Genomic DNA, 23,660 nt, shown 5'->3' with positions numbered 1-23,660 from the left:
CCAGGAAAGCCACAAGTCAGCCCAGTCCCAATCCAAGGCACATTAAGGGTCTCTTTAGCTTGATTTTCAATATATATGCAAGTATTCACATATTTGCATATAAACCAATGTTACTGGCAATCTTTGTTAATGAAAAAAGGAGATATTAAAAGACAAATTTATCTTAGATTTTAGGAAATACTCTGGTGTTACTGGTTTTAAAAAAAATCTGATTTTTTTATGGGAGAAAATTTTCGCAACCTACTCATCTGACAAAGGGCTAATATCCAGAATCTACAATGAACTCCAACAAATTTACAAGAAAAAAACAAACAACCCCATCAAAAAGTGGGCGAAGGACATGAACAGACACTTCTCAAAAGAAGACATTTATGCAGCCAAAAAACACATGAAAAAATGCTCACCATCACTGGCCATCAGAGAAATGCAAATCAAAACCACAATGAGATACCATCTCACACCAGTTAAAATGGCAATCATTAAAAAGTCAGGAAACAACAGGTGCTGGAGAGGATGTGGAGAAATAGGAACACTTTTACACTGTTGGTGGGACTGTAAACTAGTTCAACCATTGTGGAAGTCAGTGTGGCGATTCCTCAGGGATCTAGAACTAGAAATTCCATTTGACCCAGCCATCCCATTACTGGGTATATACCCAAAGGACTATAAATCATGCTGCTATAAAGACACATGCACATGTATGTTTATTGCGGCATTATTCACAATAGCAAAGACTTGGAACCAACCCAAATGTCCAACAATGATAGACTGGATTAAGAAAATGTGGCACATATACACCATGGAATACTATGCAGCCATAAAAAATGATGAGTTCACGTCCTTTGTAGGGACACGGATGAAATTGGAAATCATCATTCTCAGTAAACTATCGCAAGAACAAAAAACCAAACACCGCATATTCTCACTCATAGGTGGGAATTGACCAATGAGAACACATGGACACAGGAAGGGGAACATCACACTTCGGGGACTGTTGTGGGGTGGGGGGAGGGGGGAGGGATAGCAAAAAATAAAAATAAAAAAATAATAATAATTGTTGAATAAATGAACTTTATTGTAAAGAAAAAAAAAAAAATCTGATTTTTTTTTTTTTTTTTTTTTGAGATGGAGTCTCACTCTGTTGCCCAGGCTGGAGCACAGTGGCGCGATCTCGGCTCACTACAGCCTCTGCCTCCCGGGTTCAAGTGATTCTCCTGCCTCAGCCTCCCGAGTATCTGGGACTACAGGCACATGCCACCACAACCGGCTAATTTTTTTTTTTTTTTTTTTTTAGTAGAGACGGGGTTTTACCGTGTTAACCAGGATGGTCTTGATCTCCTGACCTCGTGATCTGCCCACCTCGGCCTCCCAAAGTGCTGGGATTACAGGCATGAGCCACCACGCCCGGCCAAAAAATCTGATTTTTAAAAAATCTATTCACAAATATTTTTTCATATAAGATCCTTTGAGCCCTTTTCAAGTAGTGTTCAATATTTTTCAGAAACCAAATATGGTTGTTATCAGTGCATACTTCAGATATTTAACTTAGTATTTAGTATTTGGTTTATTACATTCTATTTACTTTTCTGTGAAATTTCAGATGCCTCCTCTGTGATGTTATAATATTAGATGTAAGTTATTAAGCTGAAATAGCTGAAAATAACTCTGCATTTGTCAGTCTGACAAGCCTATCTTTTACCTCCCACAGTTTTTTTCACAATCTCCTGAAAAACACCTTATGCCATTCTATGCTTTCTACAAAGTGGTAGATACCTGGATAGAGAGTCATCTCAATTGCAATGTTGGGTTTGATATAAGACATCTTTTTAACTATCACTATACTCTGTGCATTAAAGTCTTTAATGCAGTCCATTACAATTCACCAGCATTTGCTAGCTTCCAAGCCAATTTGAAGACATGAAAATGTTAAGCTTATTTACATTTATACTAATATACTCAACGTCCTCATAAAGAATATATTTGCTTTTTTAAGCCTGAATGTCTTGTAAATAAATTAAATCAAAAGATAGTTTCATTCTATTGTTTGACAATAGTCTAAAGGAACTCTCCCTCAGGAAGAATTCCTTCTTTAAGCAATTGTTTGGAGATGGGAGAGGTGAGGATCATTCAGCAAAACTTGTCATCACCTTGCTGCCCACCTCTAATCCATTTCTAACACCATGCTTTACTGTTAATAGAAATAGAAATATATAAGGCAATAAGAAATATGTAAAGAAGACTCCCAAAACTCCACGCTAGTTTTATGGCAGCTTTATTAAGGAAAATTTCTCAGCTCACATCAATATTTTGAATTGTCTTTTTGTGTTTCACTGAGGTTTTGCATCCTACAGCAATATTCTTTAACAAGATTTAGATAAGTAAATGGTATGTCATTCTTTTGCCAAGTGTGTGATGTAGGCAGTTGTAAGGGAAGATGGGAAATGACAACAAGCACAATGTCTAGACTATGTGCAAGTTCTCAGTTTTAGGAAAGAGTTCATGTGTAGGTTGTGATTATGGAAATTGATTCCCTATGTTAGAAGGAAATAAAGAGAACCCAAGAGTGATCTAAAATGAAGCAGATTTATAGTTTACCTGGCAAGAGAGAGCCACAACATTAAGATGTGAGTTACTCTCCAAGCAAACTTTGACAAGGCTAAATAAAGGACAAAGAGGCAGAGGTGTATCAAAAAGACAAGATTCCAAGTTCTGGTTTCTGATTGATTCAAGGTGGATTACAAACTGTTCCTTGCTATTGGTCACCTTTGCATTTTGTGTGACTAGTGCTGGGAAAACCAATTTCAAACTGGCCCAGGATGGGTTGCATAAAATTTCAGCAGGGCTGCTAGTTTACCTGATGAACTGATATGCATATACTCAAAGCTTTGCAGTTTTTCCCTTAATCTCTTTAAAAAAAAACAAAAATGCAAAAAAAATCATGACTTGGATACATGTTAGCAAGTCTTTGAGTACCCCAGATTGAATACTACTTATCTAGTGGATGTATCAAAAGAGAAATAGAAACAGAATGCTATGTATGGTAGGGATCATACCCAATTATCCGAATCAAAAAGTATCCATAGAGGAAGTAGAATTTGAGTCAGGCAGAGGTTATCCTTGGTATTGATGTCTCTTCATTAAGCAGATGCAGCTTTAAGTAAACCATAATTTTGTTTCTGAGTCAGAAGAAAACTCCTATTGTTTATAAAGATCTAAACTATACAAATGTTTTAGAAATACATTTTTATAGAATGAATAGATATTTGCTGCATAGACTCAATAGTTTGAAGTGTAGAAGGGTCTCAGAGACCATGTGGACAAGGATGAGCTCCACAGGGCTCATTGTAGAATGGACCTGTACGACTTCCAGGCAAAGATTGGAGTGAAGGGGGTCAGTAGAGCCTAAGCTCCAAGGATTCCTACCTCAGCCAGGGACATGGATGTTAGACTGCTCAATATTGTCTCATAGGTCACTGAAGCTTGTTTGTTTTTTTCCTGTGTGGTTTAGTTTGGATAATTTCTACTGATATACCTTTATGTTTACTGACCATTTCTTCTGCAATGCCCTATATCCTATCTGGGGATTCTGTGGATTTTTTCACTTCAGATATTGTACTTTTCAGTTCTAGAATTTCCATTTAGTTTTTTAAATATAATTTCCATTTTCTCTGCTGACAAATCTTAACTCTTACATTATGTCCATATTCTACCTTGGATTTTTGAAAATATTTATAATAGCTGTGTCCATCATCTATGTCATTTTGGGACCTTTTTCTTTCTTTTTTTTTCTTTTTTTTTTTTTTTGAGATGGAGTCTCACTTTGTCACCCAAGCTGGAGTGCGGTGGCAAGATCTTGGCTCACTGCAACCTCTGCCTGCCCGGTTCAAGTGATTCTCCTGCCTCAGCCTCCCAAGTAACTGGGATTACAGGCGCCTGCCACCACACCCAGCTAATTTTTTTATTTTTAGTAGAGACAGGGTTTCACCATGTTGGCCAGGCTGGTCTCAAACTCCTGACCTCGTGATCCACCCGCCTGGGCCTCCCAAAGTGCTGGGATTACAGGCGTAAGCCACCACGCCCAGCCCATTCTGGGGCCTTTTTCTATTGGATACTTTTCCTCTAGATTATGGTTCACATTTTCCTACTTTTTTACTTCTGGTAATTATTACTTGTGTTCTGGACATTGTAGAGGACATTTTATAGGGAGTCTAGATTGCGTTGTTTTCCATGAAAAGATGATGGGTTTTGTTCTGGCAGGCAATTAAATTATTGGTGAATCAACTTGATCCTATAGGTTTGGTTTTATGCTTTGTTAAAGCAGGGCTATTTCAGTTTGGTTCTTAGTCTCTGGCATGAAAATAGCAATACTGTGTTTTTGCCATACATCTTGTGTGCTTTAGTCTCTAATAATAACTTTTTGGCTTTTTTGTTTTCTATTTAGGAACTGACTTCTGAAACTGTTTCCACGAAGAAGACCATATTCATGCAGGAGGACACAAACCCCCTTGAGAAGGAGGCCTTGAAGCAGGAATTCCTGCCAGGTACTTCCAGTCTGATTCCAGGAATGCCTCAACAGGTTCCTCCTTCAGAGTCTGCTGGCCAGATTGACTGGAACTTCAAAATGCCACAAGAAATAAATTACAAGGAGGCTTTTCAGCATGAAGTTGCTCATGAAATGCCTCCTGGCTCCACATCTCCTTCTTAGGTTACCAGAAGGTAGATGCTTCTGATTTACTTCTCTCAAAGCTGGAAGCCAAGAAAATGGCCAGCTAGCACCAAGATTTAAGGGGCTGTAAAAGGAGAGTTCAGGGACTCTCCAGCCTACTCCTCTTCTGAAAAACCCTTAATCATGTGAATATTTGAACTAGTTATAGGATAAAATAAACTCAGAATAAGGATTTAAAATAAGTAACCAAATGGCTGTGACTTTTTCCTCTTGTTTTATCAATGTTTTGGAGACTACACAGTGAAAACACATCTGTTGGGGTGATCAGACCCAACACCAGGCCATGGGGGCTACCGAGTCAAAGTCCAGCTGAGTGAAAGGAATGAGAAAAGACAAGAGAGAAAGTGGGACCAGGGGGCCAATGCTAGTATGGAGGCTGTGAAGGCCCCGAGCTCTGGAAGCCCATGCTATTTATTGGTGATCAAACAAAGAAACAGGTGGTGAGGATGTGGGGGTTGAAAGGAAGCAATGTATCAAGCAAATGAACTACAGCTGTGAGGGTTTAGCATTTTCTTTGAAACACATGGCTACTTGAGATAACGGGAGTGCTAGAAGCAAGGAGACAGCAAGTCTGGACACATAACAAAGGCCGCAAGGGGTTTTATCCTGGACCCTGGACATGTTCCAAGCCTTGCCTCAGCTTTTCTCCCAACACACATCCATCTTGTGTGTTCATGTCTTAACTTTTGCTTCACTTCACAGTCAGGCCTCTGAGTATTTTTTACACATATCCTGGAGTCTACCTATGTCACTGATAGCGGATATTTTTATTCAACATATATTATCAATGTTTTAATACTTTTTTCAATTTTTGTAACTGGTGAAATACATGTAAGATGTACCATCTTAACCATTTTTAAGTGTACAGATCAGTTGTATTAAGTAGATTCACATTCTTGTGCAACCATCACCACCATCCAGCTGCAAAACTCTTTCATCTTGCAAAACTGAAACTCTACACCCATTAAAAAATAACTCGCAATTTCTCCCTCTCCCCAGCCCCTGGCAACCACCATTCTTTCTGTCTCTGTGATTTAGATTACTCTGTAAGTATGTTGTATAAGTAGACTCATACAATATTTGTCTTTTTTGTGACTGGTTTATTTCATTTAGCATAATGTCCTCCAGGTTCATTCATGTTGTAGCATGTATCAGAATTTCCTTCCTTTTTAAGGTGGAATAATATTCCGTTGTATGTTTATACCATGTTTTGCATATCCATTTATTTCATTGTCCATCAATGGGCATTCATCCATCAATGGATACGTTCACATTTTAGCAATTGTGAATAATGCTGCTGTGAACATGACTCTACAAATATCTCTTCAAGATCCTGCTTTCAGGTCTTTTGAGTATATGCCTAGAAGTAGAATTGCTGGATCATATGGTAATTCTGTTTTTAATTTTTTGGGAAGCCGCCATTCTTTTTCCACAGCAGCTGTACCATTTTACATTCCCACCAGCAGTGCACAGGGTTCCAACTTCTCCACGTCCTCACCAATACTTGTTATTTTGTTGTCGTTGTTGTTGTTGTTGTTTTGATAGTAACCATCCTAATGGATGTGAGGTGGTATCTCATTGTAGTTTTGATTTGCATTTCCCTTATAATGAGTGATGTTAAGTCTGTACTTATTGGCCATTTGTATATCTTTTATGGAAAAATATCTATTCAAGTCCTTTGCCCATTTTTTAATTGCATTTTTTTTTGGCTTTTTTTCGAGTTTTAGGAGTTCTACATATATTCTAGATGTTAACACTTTATCAAATATATGATTTGCAAATATTTTCTCCCATGCTGTGAACAAATGAAATGTTGCCTTTTCACTGTGTTGATAATGATGACAGCTTAAATGGCAGTAAACCTTAAAGGTTTGAAAAAAATGTTTTTAATTACTTTATATCTACATTCATTCAAATATCATCTATATGCTAAGGACTTTAGATTTATATCTTTAATCAAAATTCCCTGAACTTGACTGCTTGACGTCTCTACTTGGATGACCAATGGACACCTCAAACTTAACTCGTCTCAGTGGACTTTCCCTGATAGTTTCTCTGAAGCAGTTTCTCTCCATAATTCCACTTGCTCAGGCCAACACTCTTGGAGTCCCCTTTGACTCCACTTTTTTTTTGTCACCCTACATCTGGTTTGTTGGCTTTCCATTTAAATAAAGTCAGAATTCAACAACTTGAATGCCCAAACCACACTCATCTTTCTCTAGGTGATCGCAGTAGCCTGTTAACTAGACCCATCCTTGACCTTCTCTAGTCTGTCCTCAATACTAGTTACAGAACACACATAGCAGTAGTCAATTTTCTAAAATAATAGAAATATTAATACTAAATACTATTTATAATGTATTAGCATAAACTATGGAAAGTACCTGGGGGAATAAACACCAGACTGTTAATAGTGTTGTCTCCAACAAAAGTAACTATCAACAGAGTAAACGGACAACCTACAGAATGGGAGAACATTTTTGCAAACTATGCATCTGACAAAGGTCTAATCTCCAGTATCTATAAGGAACTTAAACAAATTTACAAGAAAAAACTCAACCCCATTAGAAAGTGGACAAAGGACATTAACAGACGCTTCTCAAAAGAAGACATACATGCAGCCAACAATCATATGAAAAAAGCTTGTCACTGACCATTAGAGAAATGCAAATATAAACCACAGTGAGCTACAATCTCACACTAGTCAAAATGGCTATTATTAAAAAGTCAAAAAATAACAGATGCTGGCGAAGTTATGGAGAAAAAGGAACATTTATACACTGTTGATGGGAGTGTAAATTAGTTCAACCATTGTGGAAGACAGTATGGCAATTCCTCAGAGACCTAAAGACAGAAATATTAAACTATTCGATCCAGCAATGCCATTACTGGGTATATATCAAAAGGAATATAAATTTTTCTACCATAAAGACACATGCATGCATATGTTCAATGCAGCACTATTCACAATAGCAAGGTCATGGAATCAACCTAAATACCCATCAGTGATAGACTGGATAAAGAAAATGTGGTACATATACACCATGGAGTACTATGCAGCCATAAAAAAATAATGAGATCATGTCCTTTACAGGGACATGGATGGAACTGCGGGCCATTATCCGTAGCAGACTAACACAGGAACAGAAAACCAAATACCACATGTTGTCACTTATAAGTGAGAGCTAAATGATGAGAACACATGGACACATAGTGGGGAACAACACACACGGGGGCCTTTTGGAGAGTGGAGGGTGGGAGGAGGGAGAGGATCAGGAAAATAATGGATAATAGGCTTAATACATGAGTGATGAAATAATCCATATGGTAAATCCTGACACATGTTTACCTATGTAACAAACCTGCACATCCTGCACATGTACCCCTGAGCTTAAAAGTTAAAAAAAAAATAGTGATGTCTCAGTAGCAGGAATTATGGGAGACAATGACTTTCAGTTATATATTTTTCTGATAATTCAATCTTTCCAATGAGTATGAATTACTTCTGTAAGAAAAAAGGAAGACATACCTTCAGTAAAGACTGGATTTTAGAATGTTTCCACTTAGAAACATCAAAAGGTTGAGTCTTATGGCTGCCTCAGTGTCTTTCAACTAAAGGCCAGAGGCCAAGTATTTATATTCCTTAGTTTCTTAGTTAGTATCTCCTTCAGTTCTTTTTTTTGAGGTGGATTCTCGCTCTGTCACCTAGGCTGGAGTGCCGTGGCACAATCTTGGCTCACTGCAACCTTCACCTCCTGGGTTCAAGTGATTCTCCTGTCTCGGCCCTCTGAGTAGCTGGGATTACAGGTGTACACCACCACGCCCAGCTAATTTTTGTATTTTTAGTAGAGACAGGGCTTCATCATGTTGGCCAGGCTGGTCTTGAACTCCTGACCTCAGATAATCCACCTGCCTCAGCCTCCCAAAGTGCTGAGATCACAGACATGAGCCACTGCGCCTGGCCCTTCTTTTAGTTCTATTGGACATATGCTATCATTTTTGTTAGCAACCATTTTTTAAGCATTTGTCCTGAGAAGGACAGCTGCATAATTTGTAGGGCCCAATGCAGTGTGGAAATACAGAACCTATAAAGAATTTCAAGATGGTAACAACAGAGCTCTACTGAGGGATAGTGTTCCCAGGGGACTGAAAATTGCAAAGAAAAATGGTCCAGTTCCCCTATGCCCTCAGGGAAATGCTTACAGGTCACTGGCAATGCTTGTGCTGCCCCTTTCTGAAGGACACATTCTTTCTAAAGGGAGATGAGTGCCTTCACTCAGGGTATAGCCTTTCTCCCCTCTCTTGGTAAGGTGCCATTATGAGTCTCAGCTCTGGCCAAGCTTACCCTGCTCTCCCAGGTAAACTGAAGGGACACTGTCTTATTTTCCTCACTTCCTAATTCCTGTGGTTGGCAACTCTCTTCACCAATCCTGTCTACCTTTCAGGGCAGCTATGATGGGCAGAAGTAAGAGACCCAATGCTGAGCATGTGGGAGATGCTCAATGACCACACATGAGCCCTGTGCAGGGAGAGATGATGACCTAAAAGAAGGCAGGTGACACACCACAGAGAACGTTTCAGAAGAGGAGGGCATGTGCAGAGGCACAGAGGCAGGAGCGAGTCCCACTGCAGGGTAAGCAGGATGTGTGTGGAGAAACTGCTCTGGAGGCGCTGGGTGCAGGGGGAGGGCTGGATCTGAGAGGTGCTAGAGACGCAGAATCCACAGTGAGGGGAGGGAGAATGGCTCCCAGCTTTCACTTGTTTAGGGGCAAATTGAAGAACCAAGTAAATTTAGCCCCCAAATAACGGCTGCTTTTGAAGTGAGTTTAATATCAAGGCCATCCTCAAAGAGCTAGGGTCTTGGTTGGAAAGCATCTTCCCCCAAAGGGCACATGTTCATCAGATGTTCCACACATTTCTAAAGGGATTATGAAAATTCTCCTTCTTACCACTCAAGTTGATTCCTCTACATATGCTTTAGAAAAGAGACAGACATTAGCTGGGCATGGTGGCTCATCCCTGTAATCCCAGCACTTTGGGAGGCCAAGGTGGGCGGATCACCTAAGGTCAAGAGTTCAAGACCAGCCTGGCCAACATGGTGAAACCCCGTCTCTACCAAAAATACAAAAATTAGCTGGGCGTGATGGCGCGCACCTGTAGTCCCAGCTACTCAGGAGGCTGAGGCAGGAGAATCGCTTGAACCCGGGAAATGGAGGTTGCAGTGGGCTGAGATCAGCCACTGCACTCCAGACGGTGCAACAGAGTGAGACTCTGTCTCAAAAAAAAGAAAGAAAAAGAAAAAAGGAAGAAATACATTATTAAAAAGGATTATTTTAAGCCAGGAGGTGGCTCACGCCTGTAATCCCAACAGTTTAAGAGGCCAAGGCGAGAGGATCACTTGAGGCCAGGAGTTCAAGACCAGCCTTGGCAACATAGCGAAACCCTGTCTCTACAAAAAATTTAAAAATTAGCTGGGCATGGTGACATCCACCTGTGGTCCCAGCTACTTAGGAGGTTGAAGTGGGAGGATGGCTTGAGCCCAGGAGGTAGAGGCTACAGTGAGCCATGATTGCACCACTGCTCCAGTCTGGGCAACAGAGGAAGACCCTGTCTCTCAAAAGAAAAAAAGAAAAAGTTTATGTTAGTTTTCAATAATGGTAACTGACGTATTTGGCTGTTTAATAAGTACCAAGCACTGTGCTAAGTGCTTAATTGCATTATCTCATTTAATTCTTACAGCACCCCATGAGTTGGACACTTTCACAATCCCCATGTTATGGATGAGAAAACACTTAAGGTTCAGAGAGATTAATGGCTGGGCCAAGGCAGACACCAGGAGGTGGCACTGATGTCTGCCTGTTAAGGCCCACACGCTTGGCTGCTGGGCTGTCCTGATTAATACAATCTAACAAAGAAAGTCTTTTTTCCCTGTTCAGGGACATTTTGCTGCAAGTTGATTACAGTCTTTTTCTTGCCTCTTAGATGATATGAAATATTCACAGAGCTTTCAAATAACCATTGTTATCCAGAAGCATTTAAGCTTACTCATGCATATTTTATTTGTCTCGATTACCAGCCAGAATTAACAATTCTCTAAGCATTTATGGCCCAAAACAAGATATTTCAAAAATTCGCATTAGATACTTTAGACACACTGTTATAACAATATAAGTGATAAAATTTATAAAGTTCTTCCCAGTGATGGAATACTATCTCCCAGTGAAAACATCCTTTTGACCAATTAGTACTGAGTGATGTCATTCTTACATTTTTGTGCAGATTACAAATCTATTTTCAAATGATGGAATAATATCCTATGGGAAAAATAAATACCCCTTTCTACCTTTAGTAAAGGAATTAAAAAGAACAACTTTAGGGGAACAAATATAAAAGCTATGATATTACAAACATATTTTCAGAATATAAGAGAATGAAATAGCTTAAATCAACTAAAAATGTGTCTATAAGAAGATGCTTGTCAGCAAAGAAAAACTGATGATGAATTTTCCTGGAAGGATTAAAATTTGTGATTTGTATGAAGACAGCTGTGTGCTCAGCTGACAGTTTTTCAAGGGTGGCTTACTGCTGAGGCATACTGCATGTCACATTGGCAAAGGGAAGGCTCTCTGGGTTTTTCTGCTTTCATGTTTGAGTTCCGTTTGTCAAGAAGAAACTAACTCAATGTCTTTCAACAAAAGGCAAGTCCAAAGGTCACAGAAGAAAGAGAGTTCCAGTAAGGTTCCCAGAAAGCAGAACTTTGGGAGCCGTGGTCAGAAGTTGGGCTGGCAGTGCATCGATTTCTTGGGTCTGCTGTCCTCTAGACTCACGGTAAAAAGATACTGATTCCAAAATATCATTAGAAAGGAAAAAATTTCTCAGTTACCAGTGTCAAAAAAGAATCTCCAGGAATAAAATGACAGGATACAGAGGTAGCATTGTCTAAAAAAGGCTCACTTGTAGATAAGTTTATCCAAAGTGAAATGAAACAATCAAAAATATCAGCAGAAATATAGTTCACAGGCAAGGGTTGTTGAGGCAAAAAAAAAAAAAAAAAAATTGTTCCACAAGAGGCACCAGAAAAGAAAGAGTTCACCTATAATGCCAGGAAGGGATAAATTGATGAGGAGTCATTGCCACCAGTGATGCAACCCATGGCTATTATCAGCCAGACTGCAATCAACAACAACAAGTCACCATTAGGGACATATTCCAAGGCCTCAATGGGCCAGGATGAAACACTTTCAGATCATATGTCTGAAGAAACTAACTACATGGATGCAACTAGCTGAAGAGAGACTTTGCAAAAGTTATCTCCAGGAGACATAAATTCCATGGGTGAGCCTGGCCAAGATAAAAACCTTATAATGAGTGCTATCTTAGTCCAATCAGAGCACTATAACAGAATACCTTAGACTGGGTAATCTTTAAACAGAAATTGATGTCTCACAGTTCTGGAGACTGAGAGGTCTAAGATCAAGGTGCTAGCAGATTCAGTGTCTGATGAGGGCCTTCCTCACAGATGGTGCCTTCAGTGTGTTCTCACATGGTGAAAGGGGCAAACAGCCTCCCTCAAACCTCTTTAATAGGGGCACTAATCCCATTCATGAGGGCAGAGGCCTCCTAACCTAATCCCCTCCCAAAGGCCCCACCTCTTAATACTATTGCATTGGGGATTTAGTTTCAACATATGAATTTTTAGGGGACCATAGCAATGGCCAATAGAAATTAAGTTCTTTGGCCGGTCATGGTGGCTCACACCTGTAATCCAGCACTTTGGGAGGCTGAGGCGGGTGGATCACTTGAGGTCAAGAGACCAGACTGGCCAATGTGGTGAAACCCTATCTCTACAAAAAAATGCAAAAATTAGCTGGGCGTGATAGCATGCCCCTGTAGTTCCAGCTACTTGGGAGCCTGAGGCAGAGAATCGCTTGAACCCGTGAGGTGGAGGTTGCAGTGAACTGAGATTGCACCACTGCACTCCAGCCTGGGTGACAGAGCGAGACTCTGTCTCAAAAAAAAAAAAAAAAAAAGAAAAGAAATTAAGGGGTTTTTTTGTTTGCTTCTTTTTAATTTGCCAAGTTACTTCTTACTAGAGAATAGAAATCAATTTCATAAGAAATGTTAGCTAGGGAAAAATTCCTCTATGTTCGTAAGTGTCACCATCAGTGCATAAAATCAGTGTTTATAAAATTCCCTCAAAAATAAATTGCTGGCTGGGCGTGGTGGCCCATGCCTGTAATCCTTGCACTTTGAGAAGCCAAGGTGGGCAGATTGCCTGAGCTCAGGAAACCAGCCTGGGCAACAAGGTGAAACCTCGTCTCTACTAAAATACAAAAAATTAGCTGGGCATGGTAGCGCACACTTGTAATCCCAGCTACTCAGGAGGCTGAGGCACAAGAATCTCTTGAATCCAGGAGGCGGAGGTTGCAGTGAGCCAAGATCACACCCAACAGAGCCAGACTCTGTCTCCAAATATAAACAAATAAATTGCTAAAGAAAGAGATTTCATGAATAAAATTGGCCACAAAATAATTAGCCCAGGAGGGTCTCTTGGAAGTCTGAGATCCTTGGATAAAGATATTGAAGACAAGGCTCTTCAAAAAGAAATGCTTTTTTAAATATAGCTCATTTTTATTTTATTTTATTTTATTTATTTATTTTGAGATGGAGTCTCGCTCTGTCACCCAGGCTGGAGTGCAGTGGCGTGATCTCAGCTCACTGCAACCTCCGCCTCCCGGGTTCAAGTGATTCTCCTGCCTCAGCCTCCTGAGAAGCTTGGACTACAGGCATCCACAACCATGCCCAGCTAATTTTTTTTTTGTATTTTTAGTAGAGACAGGGTTTCACCATGTTAGTCAGTCTGGTCTCGAACTCCTGACCTCCAATGATCTGCCCACCTAGGCTTCTTAAAGTGCTGGGATTACAGGCGTGAGCCCCCGTGCCAGGCCTTAAAGCTCATTTTTAAAAGGATGATTGGGCGGCCAGGTGCAGTGGCTCACACCTGTAATCCCAGTACTTTGGGAGGCCGAAGTGGGCAGATCACGAGATCAGGAGATCGAGACCATCCTGGTTAACATGTGAAACCCCATCTCTACTAAAAATACAAAAAATTAGCCGAGTGTGGTGGCAGGCGCCTGTAGTCCCAGCTACTCGGGAGGCTGAGGCAGGAGAATGGCGTGAACCCAGGAGGCGGAGCTTGCAGTGAGCCGAGATTGCACCACTGCACTCCAGCCTGGGCGACAGAGTGAGACTGTCTCAAAAAAAAAAAAATGATTGGGGCACATTTCCCTAGGTGACATCAATGCATTTTCTATCAATAGGCAAATGTGACTGGGACCCAATTTCCCAAGCAGCCCTTTCAGGGGGTTACTGTGAAGAATGGAGGGGTTGAACAAACATGGTTCCCTACTAGGCTCTTCAGGAGCATTTGAGTCAAATTCACAGAGAAATCCAGAGAGAAAATTCGCAAAAACTCTGTTCCGGAAGAGATATGTCCAGTACCACATTTAGAACGTAATTACTGAGAAAATGGCCTTAGAAAGAGAAACTTCCACCAAATGGATTGGCCAGAGCAGATGTTTATACAGAAAAATAATACCCATAGATCAAGATGTTCAGAACAAAACCTCAAATGAAGCGAATTCTGAAGGCTGTTGACTCAATGAGAAACGACAAAACTAAGCAAATCTTGAAATCAGGAGGAATTAAACCAATGTATAAGGGCAAGCCCCAGGGCGCAGTTTCTTAGGATTACTCTTCGGGAATAGCCAAGCCTACCAGAGTGATTCCATAGGATAATATTCCAAAGAACATGTCTTCAGTCATGTTGTGTCCATTGCCAGATCCCTTCAAAATAAAATGTCAAAAGAATCCCCATTGCCACGAGTAAAGCTCCTAAATAAAGAACAAAATTCCCAGCACATGTCACCAAAAATAATAGTATGTATATCTAGTCAAATAATGCCATCTGGAGATTAAAAGTTTCAAGTATAAGATTCATCAGGATAAAAATCTTCCAAGCAATTATTTAGGAGAGGAATAAGTAATGAATACTTTGAGCCAGGGCAAGTCTCCCCAGCAAATGCTGTCAGAAAATCTATGGAGAGGATGCAACTCAGTGAAGTTCCCTGGCAGATGCTATCCAAAGGAAGAAAATCTTTAGAGAAAGACAGCCAAGACAAAATGTCTTTGGAATCAGGAGCATTTTGGAGCAAGGCTGAGTGGACACTGAGTTCGTAAAGCCATACGCCTGCAGCCCATGAGGAAGAAGTGTGCTGTGTTTTCTCTCTAGCAGAAATGACCTCTCTGGAGTTGAAGCCAGTGAGTGAACAGGTACCACAGAGAAGGAATAAAATTATCTAGCCACACTTCACAAGTTTCATCACAAGAGACAAGTTCCCTAGAGGCTTTTAGTAAAAATTGAGTTGCTCTGCCTGGATTAAACCAAATTCCTTCCTGAAAGTGGTTATTCTATATTTAACTATAATTTTTCCACTATAGGGAAGTGATATTCTTAATTTTTTTAGAGACAGGCTGGAGTGCAGTAGGTGATCAAGGCTTACTGCAGCCTCAACCTCCTGGGCTCAAGTGATCTTCCCACCTCAGACCCTCCAAGTAGCTGAGGACTGCAGGTGCACACCACCACATCCAACTAATAATATTCTTTAGACATGAAGAATGATGGCAAAACTATCTAAGGAGCTACTTTTCAACATATTGTCATTCAAAACTATAACAAAATATCAGGTCTAAATATGCATCAAACTTTAGAAACTCCAGACAAAAAAGCAGATGGCAACAAAGCTATCTAAAGGATAAATGAGAGGGCATAGCCCCTTCGCTCAATGAAGAATGGAGATGAAACAAGAATAAAAAACTGATGGGCCAGGTGCAGTGGCTCACGCCTGTAATCCCAACACTTTGGGAGGCCGAGGCGGGAGTTTGAAACCAGCCTGGCCAACACGGTGAAGCCCCGTCTCTACAAAAAATACAAAAAATAGCTCGGCATGGTGGCGCACGCCTGTAGTTCCAGCTACTCAGGAGGCTGAAGCAGGAGAATTGCTTGAATCCCGGAGGTGGGGGTTGCGGTGAGCCAAGATCATGCCACTGCACTGCAGCCCAGCCTAAGTGACAGAGCGAGACTCTGTCTCAAAAAAAATAAAAATAAATAAATAAAAAGTAAAACATTGAAACTTTTATTAGACTCAGCACCTACATGACTAGAAAGCAAGCTTCTCTTTTTAAAGATATCTTTTTCTCCTGCCTAAATAGTGTCCTTTAAGTACCTAAGGGAGAAGGAAAACATTGACATACCAGGAGGTTGCTGGGACCAACCTCAACCATCCGCCCTCACCACCAGGGAGCAGTATCAGAGAGATGAGGGACAGATATGCAGGGGAGGAGCTCCAAGTTCGGTGAACTTTACTAAGCCTTGCCTGCTGACATTGCCTCTAAGGGTTTCCTTTTATATTACTGGCAGAATGAACTTCAGAATCTTGTGGTTTTCTACCCCAGCTTCCAATCTGCTTAGCATCTGACCTTTTCTTAAAACAAAGATCTGAACATTTCCTAAAACAACCTCCCAGAACAAAAGCAAAATCACACAAACATGGACTGACAATTTTGAGGGCTGATTACAAAAAAAGTACTTTGATTTGGTACAGTCACACCTCGGAGATACTGCAAGTTCACTGCAATGAAGCAAATATGGCAATAAAGCCAGTCACGCACAGTTTTTGGTTTCCCAGCGCATGTAAAAATTATGTTTATGCTATATTGTAGTCTATTAAGCATGCAATAGCATTATGTCTTCAAAAAAATGCATATGTAATTTTAAAATACTTTTTTTGATAAAAAATGCTAACAATCATGTGAACCTTCTCTGAATTGTAAATCTTTTTGCTGGTGGTGGGTCTTGCCTTAACATTGATGGTTGCTGACTGATCAGGGTGGTAGTTGCTGAAGGCTGGGGTGGCTATGGCAATTTCTTAAAATAAGACAACAGTGAAGTTTGCCACATTTCATCCACAGTAGAACTTCTTTCAAAATTGGAGTCAATCCTTTCAAACACTGCCACTGCTTTATCAACTAAGTTTGTGGAATAGTGTAAATCTTTGTTGTCATTTCAACAGTGCTCACAATGTTCATGAATCGTAAATGTTCTGGATTGCATGTAGAATGGCGAAAACTTTCCAGAGGTTTTTAATTTACTTTGCTTGGATCTATAAGAGGAATCACTATCCATGGAAGCTATAGCCTTACAAAATGTATTTCCTAAATAATAAGACTTGAAAGTCAAAATTACTCCTTGATCCATGGGCTACAGAATGGATGTTGTGTTAGCAGGCATGAAAACAACATTTACCTCCTTATACATTTTCACCAGCGCTCTCAGGTGATGAAAGGCATTGTCAGTGAGCAGTAATATTTTGAAATAAATCTTTTTGGCCGGGCACAGTGGCTTACACCTGTAATACCAGCACTTTGAGAGGCCAAAGTGGGTGGATCACCTGAGGTCAGGAGTTCGAGACCAGCCTGACCAGGAGTTCGAGACCATGGTGAAACCCTGTCTCTAGTAAAAATACAAAAATATTAGCTAGGCATGGTGGCACATGCCTATAATCCCAGCTCCTCACGAGACTGAGGCAGGAGAATCATTTGAACCCGGGAGGCAGAGGTTGTAGTGAGCCAAGATGGTGCCATTGCACTCCAGCCTGGGCAACAAGATTGAAACTCGATCTCAGAAAAAGAAAAGAAAGAAATCTTTTCATCTGAGCAGTATGTCTAATTGAGTCGGCTTAAAACGTTCAGCAAACCATGCTATAAACAGATGTGCTATCATCCAGGCTTTGTTGTTCCACTGATACACACAAGCAGAGTAGATCTAGCATCATTCTTAAGGCCCCTAGGATTTTCAGAATGATAAATGAGTGTTGACTTCAACTTAACGTCACCAGATGCATTAGACCCTAACAAGAGAGTCAGCCTGTCCTTTGAAGCTTTGAAGCCAGGCATTGACTTCTCCTCTGAAGCCATGAAAGTCTTGGATGGCATCTTCTTCTTATAGAAGGCTATTTCATCTACATTGAAAAGCTGTTGTTTAGTATAGCCACCATCATCAATTATCCCAGGATAATTATTTTCAATTATTTTCTGGATAGCTTGCTGCAGCTTCTACATCAGCACTTGCTGCTTCACCCTGCACTTTTTTGTTACGGAGATGGCCTCTTTCCATAAACCAGCCTCTGCTAGCTTCAAACTTTTCTTCTGCAGCTTATTCATCTCTCTCAGCCTTTACAGAATTGAAGAGAGGTAGAGCCTTGCTCTGGACTAGGCTTTGGCTTAAGGAAATATTGTGGTTGGTTTGATCTTCCATCCAGACCACTAAAGCTTTCTGCATATTCGCTTTCTTATCATTTGTGTGTTTACTGGAGCAGCACTTTTACTTTCCTTCAATAAAATTTCCTTTGCATTCACAACTTGGCTGTTTGGCACAAGAGGCATAGCTTTCAGCCTGTCTTGGCTTTCGACATGCCTTCCTCACTAAGCCTAACCATTACTACTTTTTTTTTTTTTTTTTTTGAGACAGGGTCTGGCTCTGTGGCCCAGGCTAGAGAGCAGTGGGGCGATCTCAGCTCACTGCAACCTCCACCTCCCAGATTCAAGCAAGCAATTCTTGTGCCTCAGCCTCCTGAGTAGCTGGGACTACAGGCACCACCACGTCCAGCTAATTTTTATATGTTTAGTAGCGACAGGGTTTCACCATGTTGGTCAGGCTAGTCTCGAACTCCTGGCCTAAAGTGATCTGCCTGCCTTGGCCTCCCAAAGTGCTGGGATTACAAGTGTGAGCCACCATGCCCAGCCCATAACTAGCTCTTGACTTAAAGTGAGAGACACGTGACTCTTCTTTTCACTTGAACATTTAGAGGCCATTGTACAGTTATTAATTGGCCTAATTTCAATATTGTTGTGTCTTGGGGAATAGGAAGGCATGAGGAGAGGGAGAGAGATGAAGGAATGGTGTGTTGGTGGAGCAGTCAGAACATACACAGTATTTGCTGATTGAGTTCACCGTCACACACACAGTATTTATTGGTTGAGTTCACCATCTTATATGGGTGTAATTGTAGATAATTACAAAGTAACATCAGAGATCACCGATTGTAGATTCCTATAACAGATATAATAATAATGAACGATTCTGAAATATTGTGGGAATTACCAAAATATGACACAGAGACACAAAGTGGGCACATGCTGTTGGAAAAAAATGGCACCCATAGATTCCCACAACACAGGGTTGCCACAGACTTTAATATTTATTTATTTATTTATTTATTTATTTATTTATTTTATTGAGGTGGAGTCTCACTCTGTCGCCCAGGCTGGAATGTAGTGGTGCGATCTCAGCTTACTGCAACCTCTGCCTCCCAAGTTCAAGCGATTCTGTTGCCTCAGCCTCCCTAGTAGCTGGGATTACAGGCATGCGCTACCACACCCTGCTAATTTGTTTTTTTTTTTTTGGGACAAAGTCTTGCTGTGTCGCCCAGGCTGGAGTACAGTGGCACAATCTCGGCTCACTGCAACCTCCACCTCTGGGTTCAAGCAATTCTCGTGCCTCAGCCTCCCGAGTAGCTGGGATTACAGGCATGCTCCATCACGCCTGGCTAATTTTTTGTATTTTTAGTAGAGACAGGGTTTCACCATGTTGGCCAGGCTGGTCTTGAACTCCTGAGCTCAGACAATCCGCCCGCCTCGGCCTCCCAAATTGCTAGGATTACGGGCATGAGCCACTGTGCCTGGCCAGACCTTTAATATTTAAACAAAATGCAATGTCTGCAAAACAGAGCAAAGCAAAACACAATACAATGAGGTATGTCTGCGCTTAATTTCTTATATAAATCGGATAGGTAGGTAGATAGAACAAAAGACATTACTGGGATTCATCATGGAAATGTTCCACTATGGCCATTATGTATCCATTAAAAGCGATAGTGTAGAAAGATACAAATTTATAATATCAGGGTGTGTGTTTGTGTGTACTGGTGTGTCTATCCACAGAGAACTATCTGGAAACATGGTCATTTGAGTGACAGGATTACTATTGAATTTGTATTTTGTCATGCTTTTCTGTATCATAAAATTTTTTATAAAGATCATGAATCCCATATAAAATAAAAAGATGTTTTTTCATTTGGGAAAAATTAATTTTTTTAAGCAAAACTTACCAATATGAATCTGGGCAGCTCAACTTCTTCATTTTCAAAAGTAGGAAATGTACATTTGTCACTCTGGCTTTCATCATGACTGTTAACATGGCGTGTGAGAGTCCCATCTAACAGTTTTTGTGTTTCAACAGGATTCTTCCTTGCCAGCCTCCAGGATGGAAGAGTAATGGAGGGAACTCTCTGGTTATTTTCTCTACCTGTCCTCACTCTAGGAGGAAAATTGACCTCTCTGGTTGTTGAGATTGTTAGGTGACTGCTAATCTTGGGGTTGCATTCATATGCTGGGCAGAGTAAATGTATTAAATGTAACACTTTTGTGTGTGTGTTTTTTTTTTCTCTCCTTGCTCTCTTAAACCTGCTGGTATTTGTGAGGCTCACATTTGCAGCTTCTCTATCTACAATTTGATGGGAAAGTCAGTCTCCTGGAGGGAAATGAGAGACACTACCACATTCTTCGGTTTATCTGATTATCTAACTGAATATAATTCTAAATAAACTATTACTCTACTCAAATGCAGGAAGGATAACCTACTGAAGCTGTTCTCCTGTCATAAAATTGCCCTCGGGTTTGTTATTGTAATTACCATTACCATTGCTCATGGGTATATTATGATCACTAATATAACAGTCATTAGCTAAATGCTTCTGACTTTCCTTCCAGGCATAGACCCTCATGCATCTCAAACTCAAGAAGTCAGTCTCTGGTTCTCCCACCCATGAACATCCATCCCCAACTTCCACTACTCCCTGTGACACTTAAATGAGATAATTCACATAGAGCACGTAGAATTAGCGTGCCTGGACCACAGGGACTCCCGATGGCATCAGCATCGGCTGCTGCTGCTGTCATGATTGTTGTTGCTGTGCTAGACCTGTGTAATTTTAAAGTTGTAGTTGTCGCTGCTAAGGGACAATTTCCTGCCACCTCTACTGTTTTTTTCTCTGCATTAACAAAAGCCCCAGCTGGTTTTCCTCCCACAGCCATGTGGTGGCACCAGCACTTCACAAATTTTCATCTGAAATAGGTAGGTTTTTTTGTTTGTTTGTTTGTTTTTATTTTTTTGTTTTGAGGCAGATTCTCACTCTGTTGCCCAGACTGGAGTGCAATGGCGTGATCTCGGCTCACTGGAACCTCCACCTCCTGGATTCAAGTGATTCTCCTGCCTCAGCCTCCTGAGTAGCTGAGATTACAGGCACCCGCCACCACGCCCGGCAAATTTTTGTATTTTTAGTAGAGAAGGGGTTTCACCTTGCTAGTCAGGCTGGTCTCGAACTCCTGACCTCAGGTGATCCACCCACCTCGGCCTCCCAAAGCGCTGGGATTACAGGTGTGAGCCACTACACCTGGCCTTTTGCTTGTTTTTTAAATTGACAAATAAAAACTATACATATACATATATATATATATAATGTACAACATGCTTAACATGCGCATTACCTAACATACTTATTTTTTGTGGCACGCACACTAAAATGTTAACCATTTTCAAGTGTGCAACACATTGTTTTTAACTTTAGTCACCACGTTGTACAACAAATCTCTGAATTTATTCTCCAATCTAACTGAAATTTTATATCCATTGACCAACATCTTCCCAACCTCCACTCCCATCCCAGCCCCTGGTAACTACCATTTGAAATGGATGGTTATTAATTGCAGCAGGAATTTCAGCAGGGATCCTGAGGTCAGGTCCATGTTTCTGCTTATACAAAGAGTCAGCCTAGACAATCAGATCTTCCATAACCTGCAGAAATGTTTCCTTTTTGTGTTTCTTTTTATGGGGGTTTACTTAGTACTTAATCTTGTGTAAATCACCCCGCTTTGGCTGCCATATTTCTCAATAATTGTGCTAAGATAGTCTAAGTAAACCAAGGGGCAACTTGAAAATAATAATGGTTATTTATTGAGCACTTACCAGACACAGCCATCCCTCTGAAGCTTACAGAGTAGCTGGAAAGAGAGATAATAAGCAATAGAACAAATAAATTTGAAGTACTATATGAAAATAAGTCCAGAGTGTGGTAAGTACTATGACGAAAATAAAGGGCCACAGGGAGAAGCCACATTGTTTCACCTTTAGGTCTATATTCATTTTGAGTTAATTTTTGTGAAAGGTGCAAGGTGTGTATTTAGGTTCATTTTTTACATCTGTGCATCCAATTGTTTACCACTATTTGTTGAAAAGATCAGCCTGGGCATTGTGGCTCACTCCTGTAATCCCAGCACTTTGGGAGGCCGAGGCGGGCGGATCACGAGGTCAGGAGATCGAGACCATCCTATCCTGGCTAACACGGTGAAACCCCGTCTCTACTAAAAATACAAAAAATTAGCCGGGCGTGGTGGCGGGCACCTGTAGTCCCAGCTACTCAGGAGGCTGAGGCAGGAGAATGGCTTGAACCCGGGAGGCGGAGCTTGCAGTGAGCCGAGATCGTGCCACCGCACTCCAGCCTGGCTGACAGAGCAAGACTCCATCTCCAAAAAAAAAAAGAAAAGAAAAGATCATCCTTTCTCCAGTGAACGGCCTTTGTGCATTTGTCAAAGATCAGTTGACCATATTTTTGTGACCTATATATCTATTTAACCAATACCACACTGTCTTGATTACTATAGCTTCATGTAATCCTTGAACTTGGTGGTATTATGCGAGGCTGAGGCAGGAGAATGGCGTGAACCCGGGAGGTGGAGCTTGCAGTGAGCCGAGATCATGCCACTGCACTCCAGCCTGGGCTACAGAGCAAGACTCCGTCTCAAAAAAAAAAAAAAAAGAAAAAAGAAAAAAAAAAGAAATTGGTGGTATTACTACTTCAACTTTTTTCTTCTTCAGTGTTGTGTTGGTTATTTGAAGTCTTTTCCTTTCACATAAACTATAGAATCTATTTGTTGATATCTACAAAATAGCTTTCTGGGATTCTGATTGGGATTGCATTGAATCTATAGTTCAAGTTGGGAATAATTAATATTTTAATAATATTGAGTCTGTCTTTGTTCCTTTTTTTTTTTTTTTTTTTTTTTTTGATACAAGGCCCAGGCTGGAGTGCAGTAATATGATCAAAGTTTACTGAAGCCTCAAATTCTCGGCTTCAAGTGATCCTCCCACCTCAGCCTCCTGAGTAGTTGGAACTACGACTGGCTAATTTTTCAATTTTTTAGAGATGGAGTCTCACATTGTTTCACAGCCTGGTCTCCAATTCCTGGCTTCAAACAATCCTCCCACTTTGGCCTCCCAAAGGGTTGGGATTACAGGCATAAGCCATTGCACCAGGCCTTCTTTCTTTTTTCAGAGACAGGGTCTTGTTCTGTTGCCCTAGCTGGAGTGCAGCGGTATGATCATAGCTCACTGCAGCCTCAAACTCCTGGGCTCAACAGATTCTCCTGCCTCAGCCTCTAGAGTAGTTGGGACTCCAGGCATGAGCCACCACACCCAGCTAATTTTTCAATTTCTTAGATACGAGGTCTCACTATGTTACCCAGGCTGGTCTCAAACTCCTGGCCTCAAGTAATCCTCCCACTTCAGACTCCTGAGTAGCGGGGATTACAGCCATAAGCCACAGTGCCTGGCTTGTTACTGTTTTAATCCATGAGATGGAAATAGGTCTCCATTTATTTAAACCATCTTTGACTTAGTTCATCAGTATTTTGTACTTTTCCACATGTAGATCCTATATATATTTTGTTAGATTTTTATTCTTCAGTATTTTTGGTGCAA

General features: G+C 40.8%; 1 protein-coding gene across 8 annotated transcripts in view; it reads left to right on the top strand.

Annotated features, from left to right (window-relative positions):
* DYDC2 (DPY30 domain containing 2) overlaps nucleotides 1–20,205 on the top strand; it is a 39,185-nt gene extending 18,980 nt beyond the window's left edge. For 6 of the 8 annotated variants that reach the window (XM_063669895.1, XM_063669894.1, XM_063669893.1 and 3 more), the window contains one exon: nucleotides 4,442–4,876. In XM_063669895.1, the coding sequence (XP_063525965.1) occupies nucleotides 4,442–4,705 (264 nt within the window). In that variant the 3' untranslated portion in view covers nucleotides 4,706–4,876. Of the gene's footprint in view, nucleotides 1–4,441; nucleotides 5,808–9,171; nucleotides 9,360–20,084 lie in introns of those variants that run through there. The other 2 variants (XR_008504919.2, XM_054503696.1) reach the window with 2 other exon arrangements.
* Nucleotides 20,206–23,660: the final 3,455 nt, after the last annotated feature.

This window comes from Pongo pygmaeus, chromosome 8 (genome assembly GCF_028885625.2).
Source record: "Pongo pygmaeus isolate AG05252 chromosome 8, NHGRI_mPonPyg2-v2.0_pri, whole genome shotgun sequence".
Taxonomy (NCBI): Eukaryota; Metazoa; Chordata; class Mammalia; order Primates; family Hominidae; genus Pongo; species Pongo pygmaeus.
This window is presented reverse-complemented; position numbering and strand designations above follow the sequence as displayed.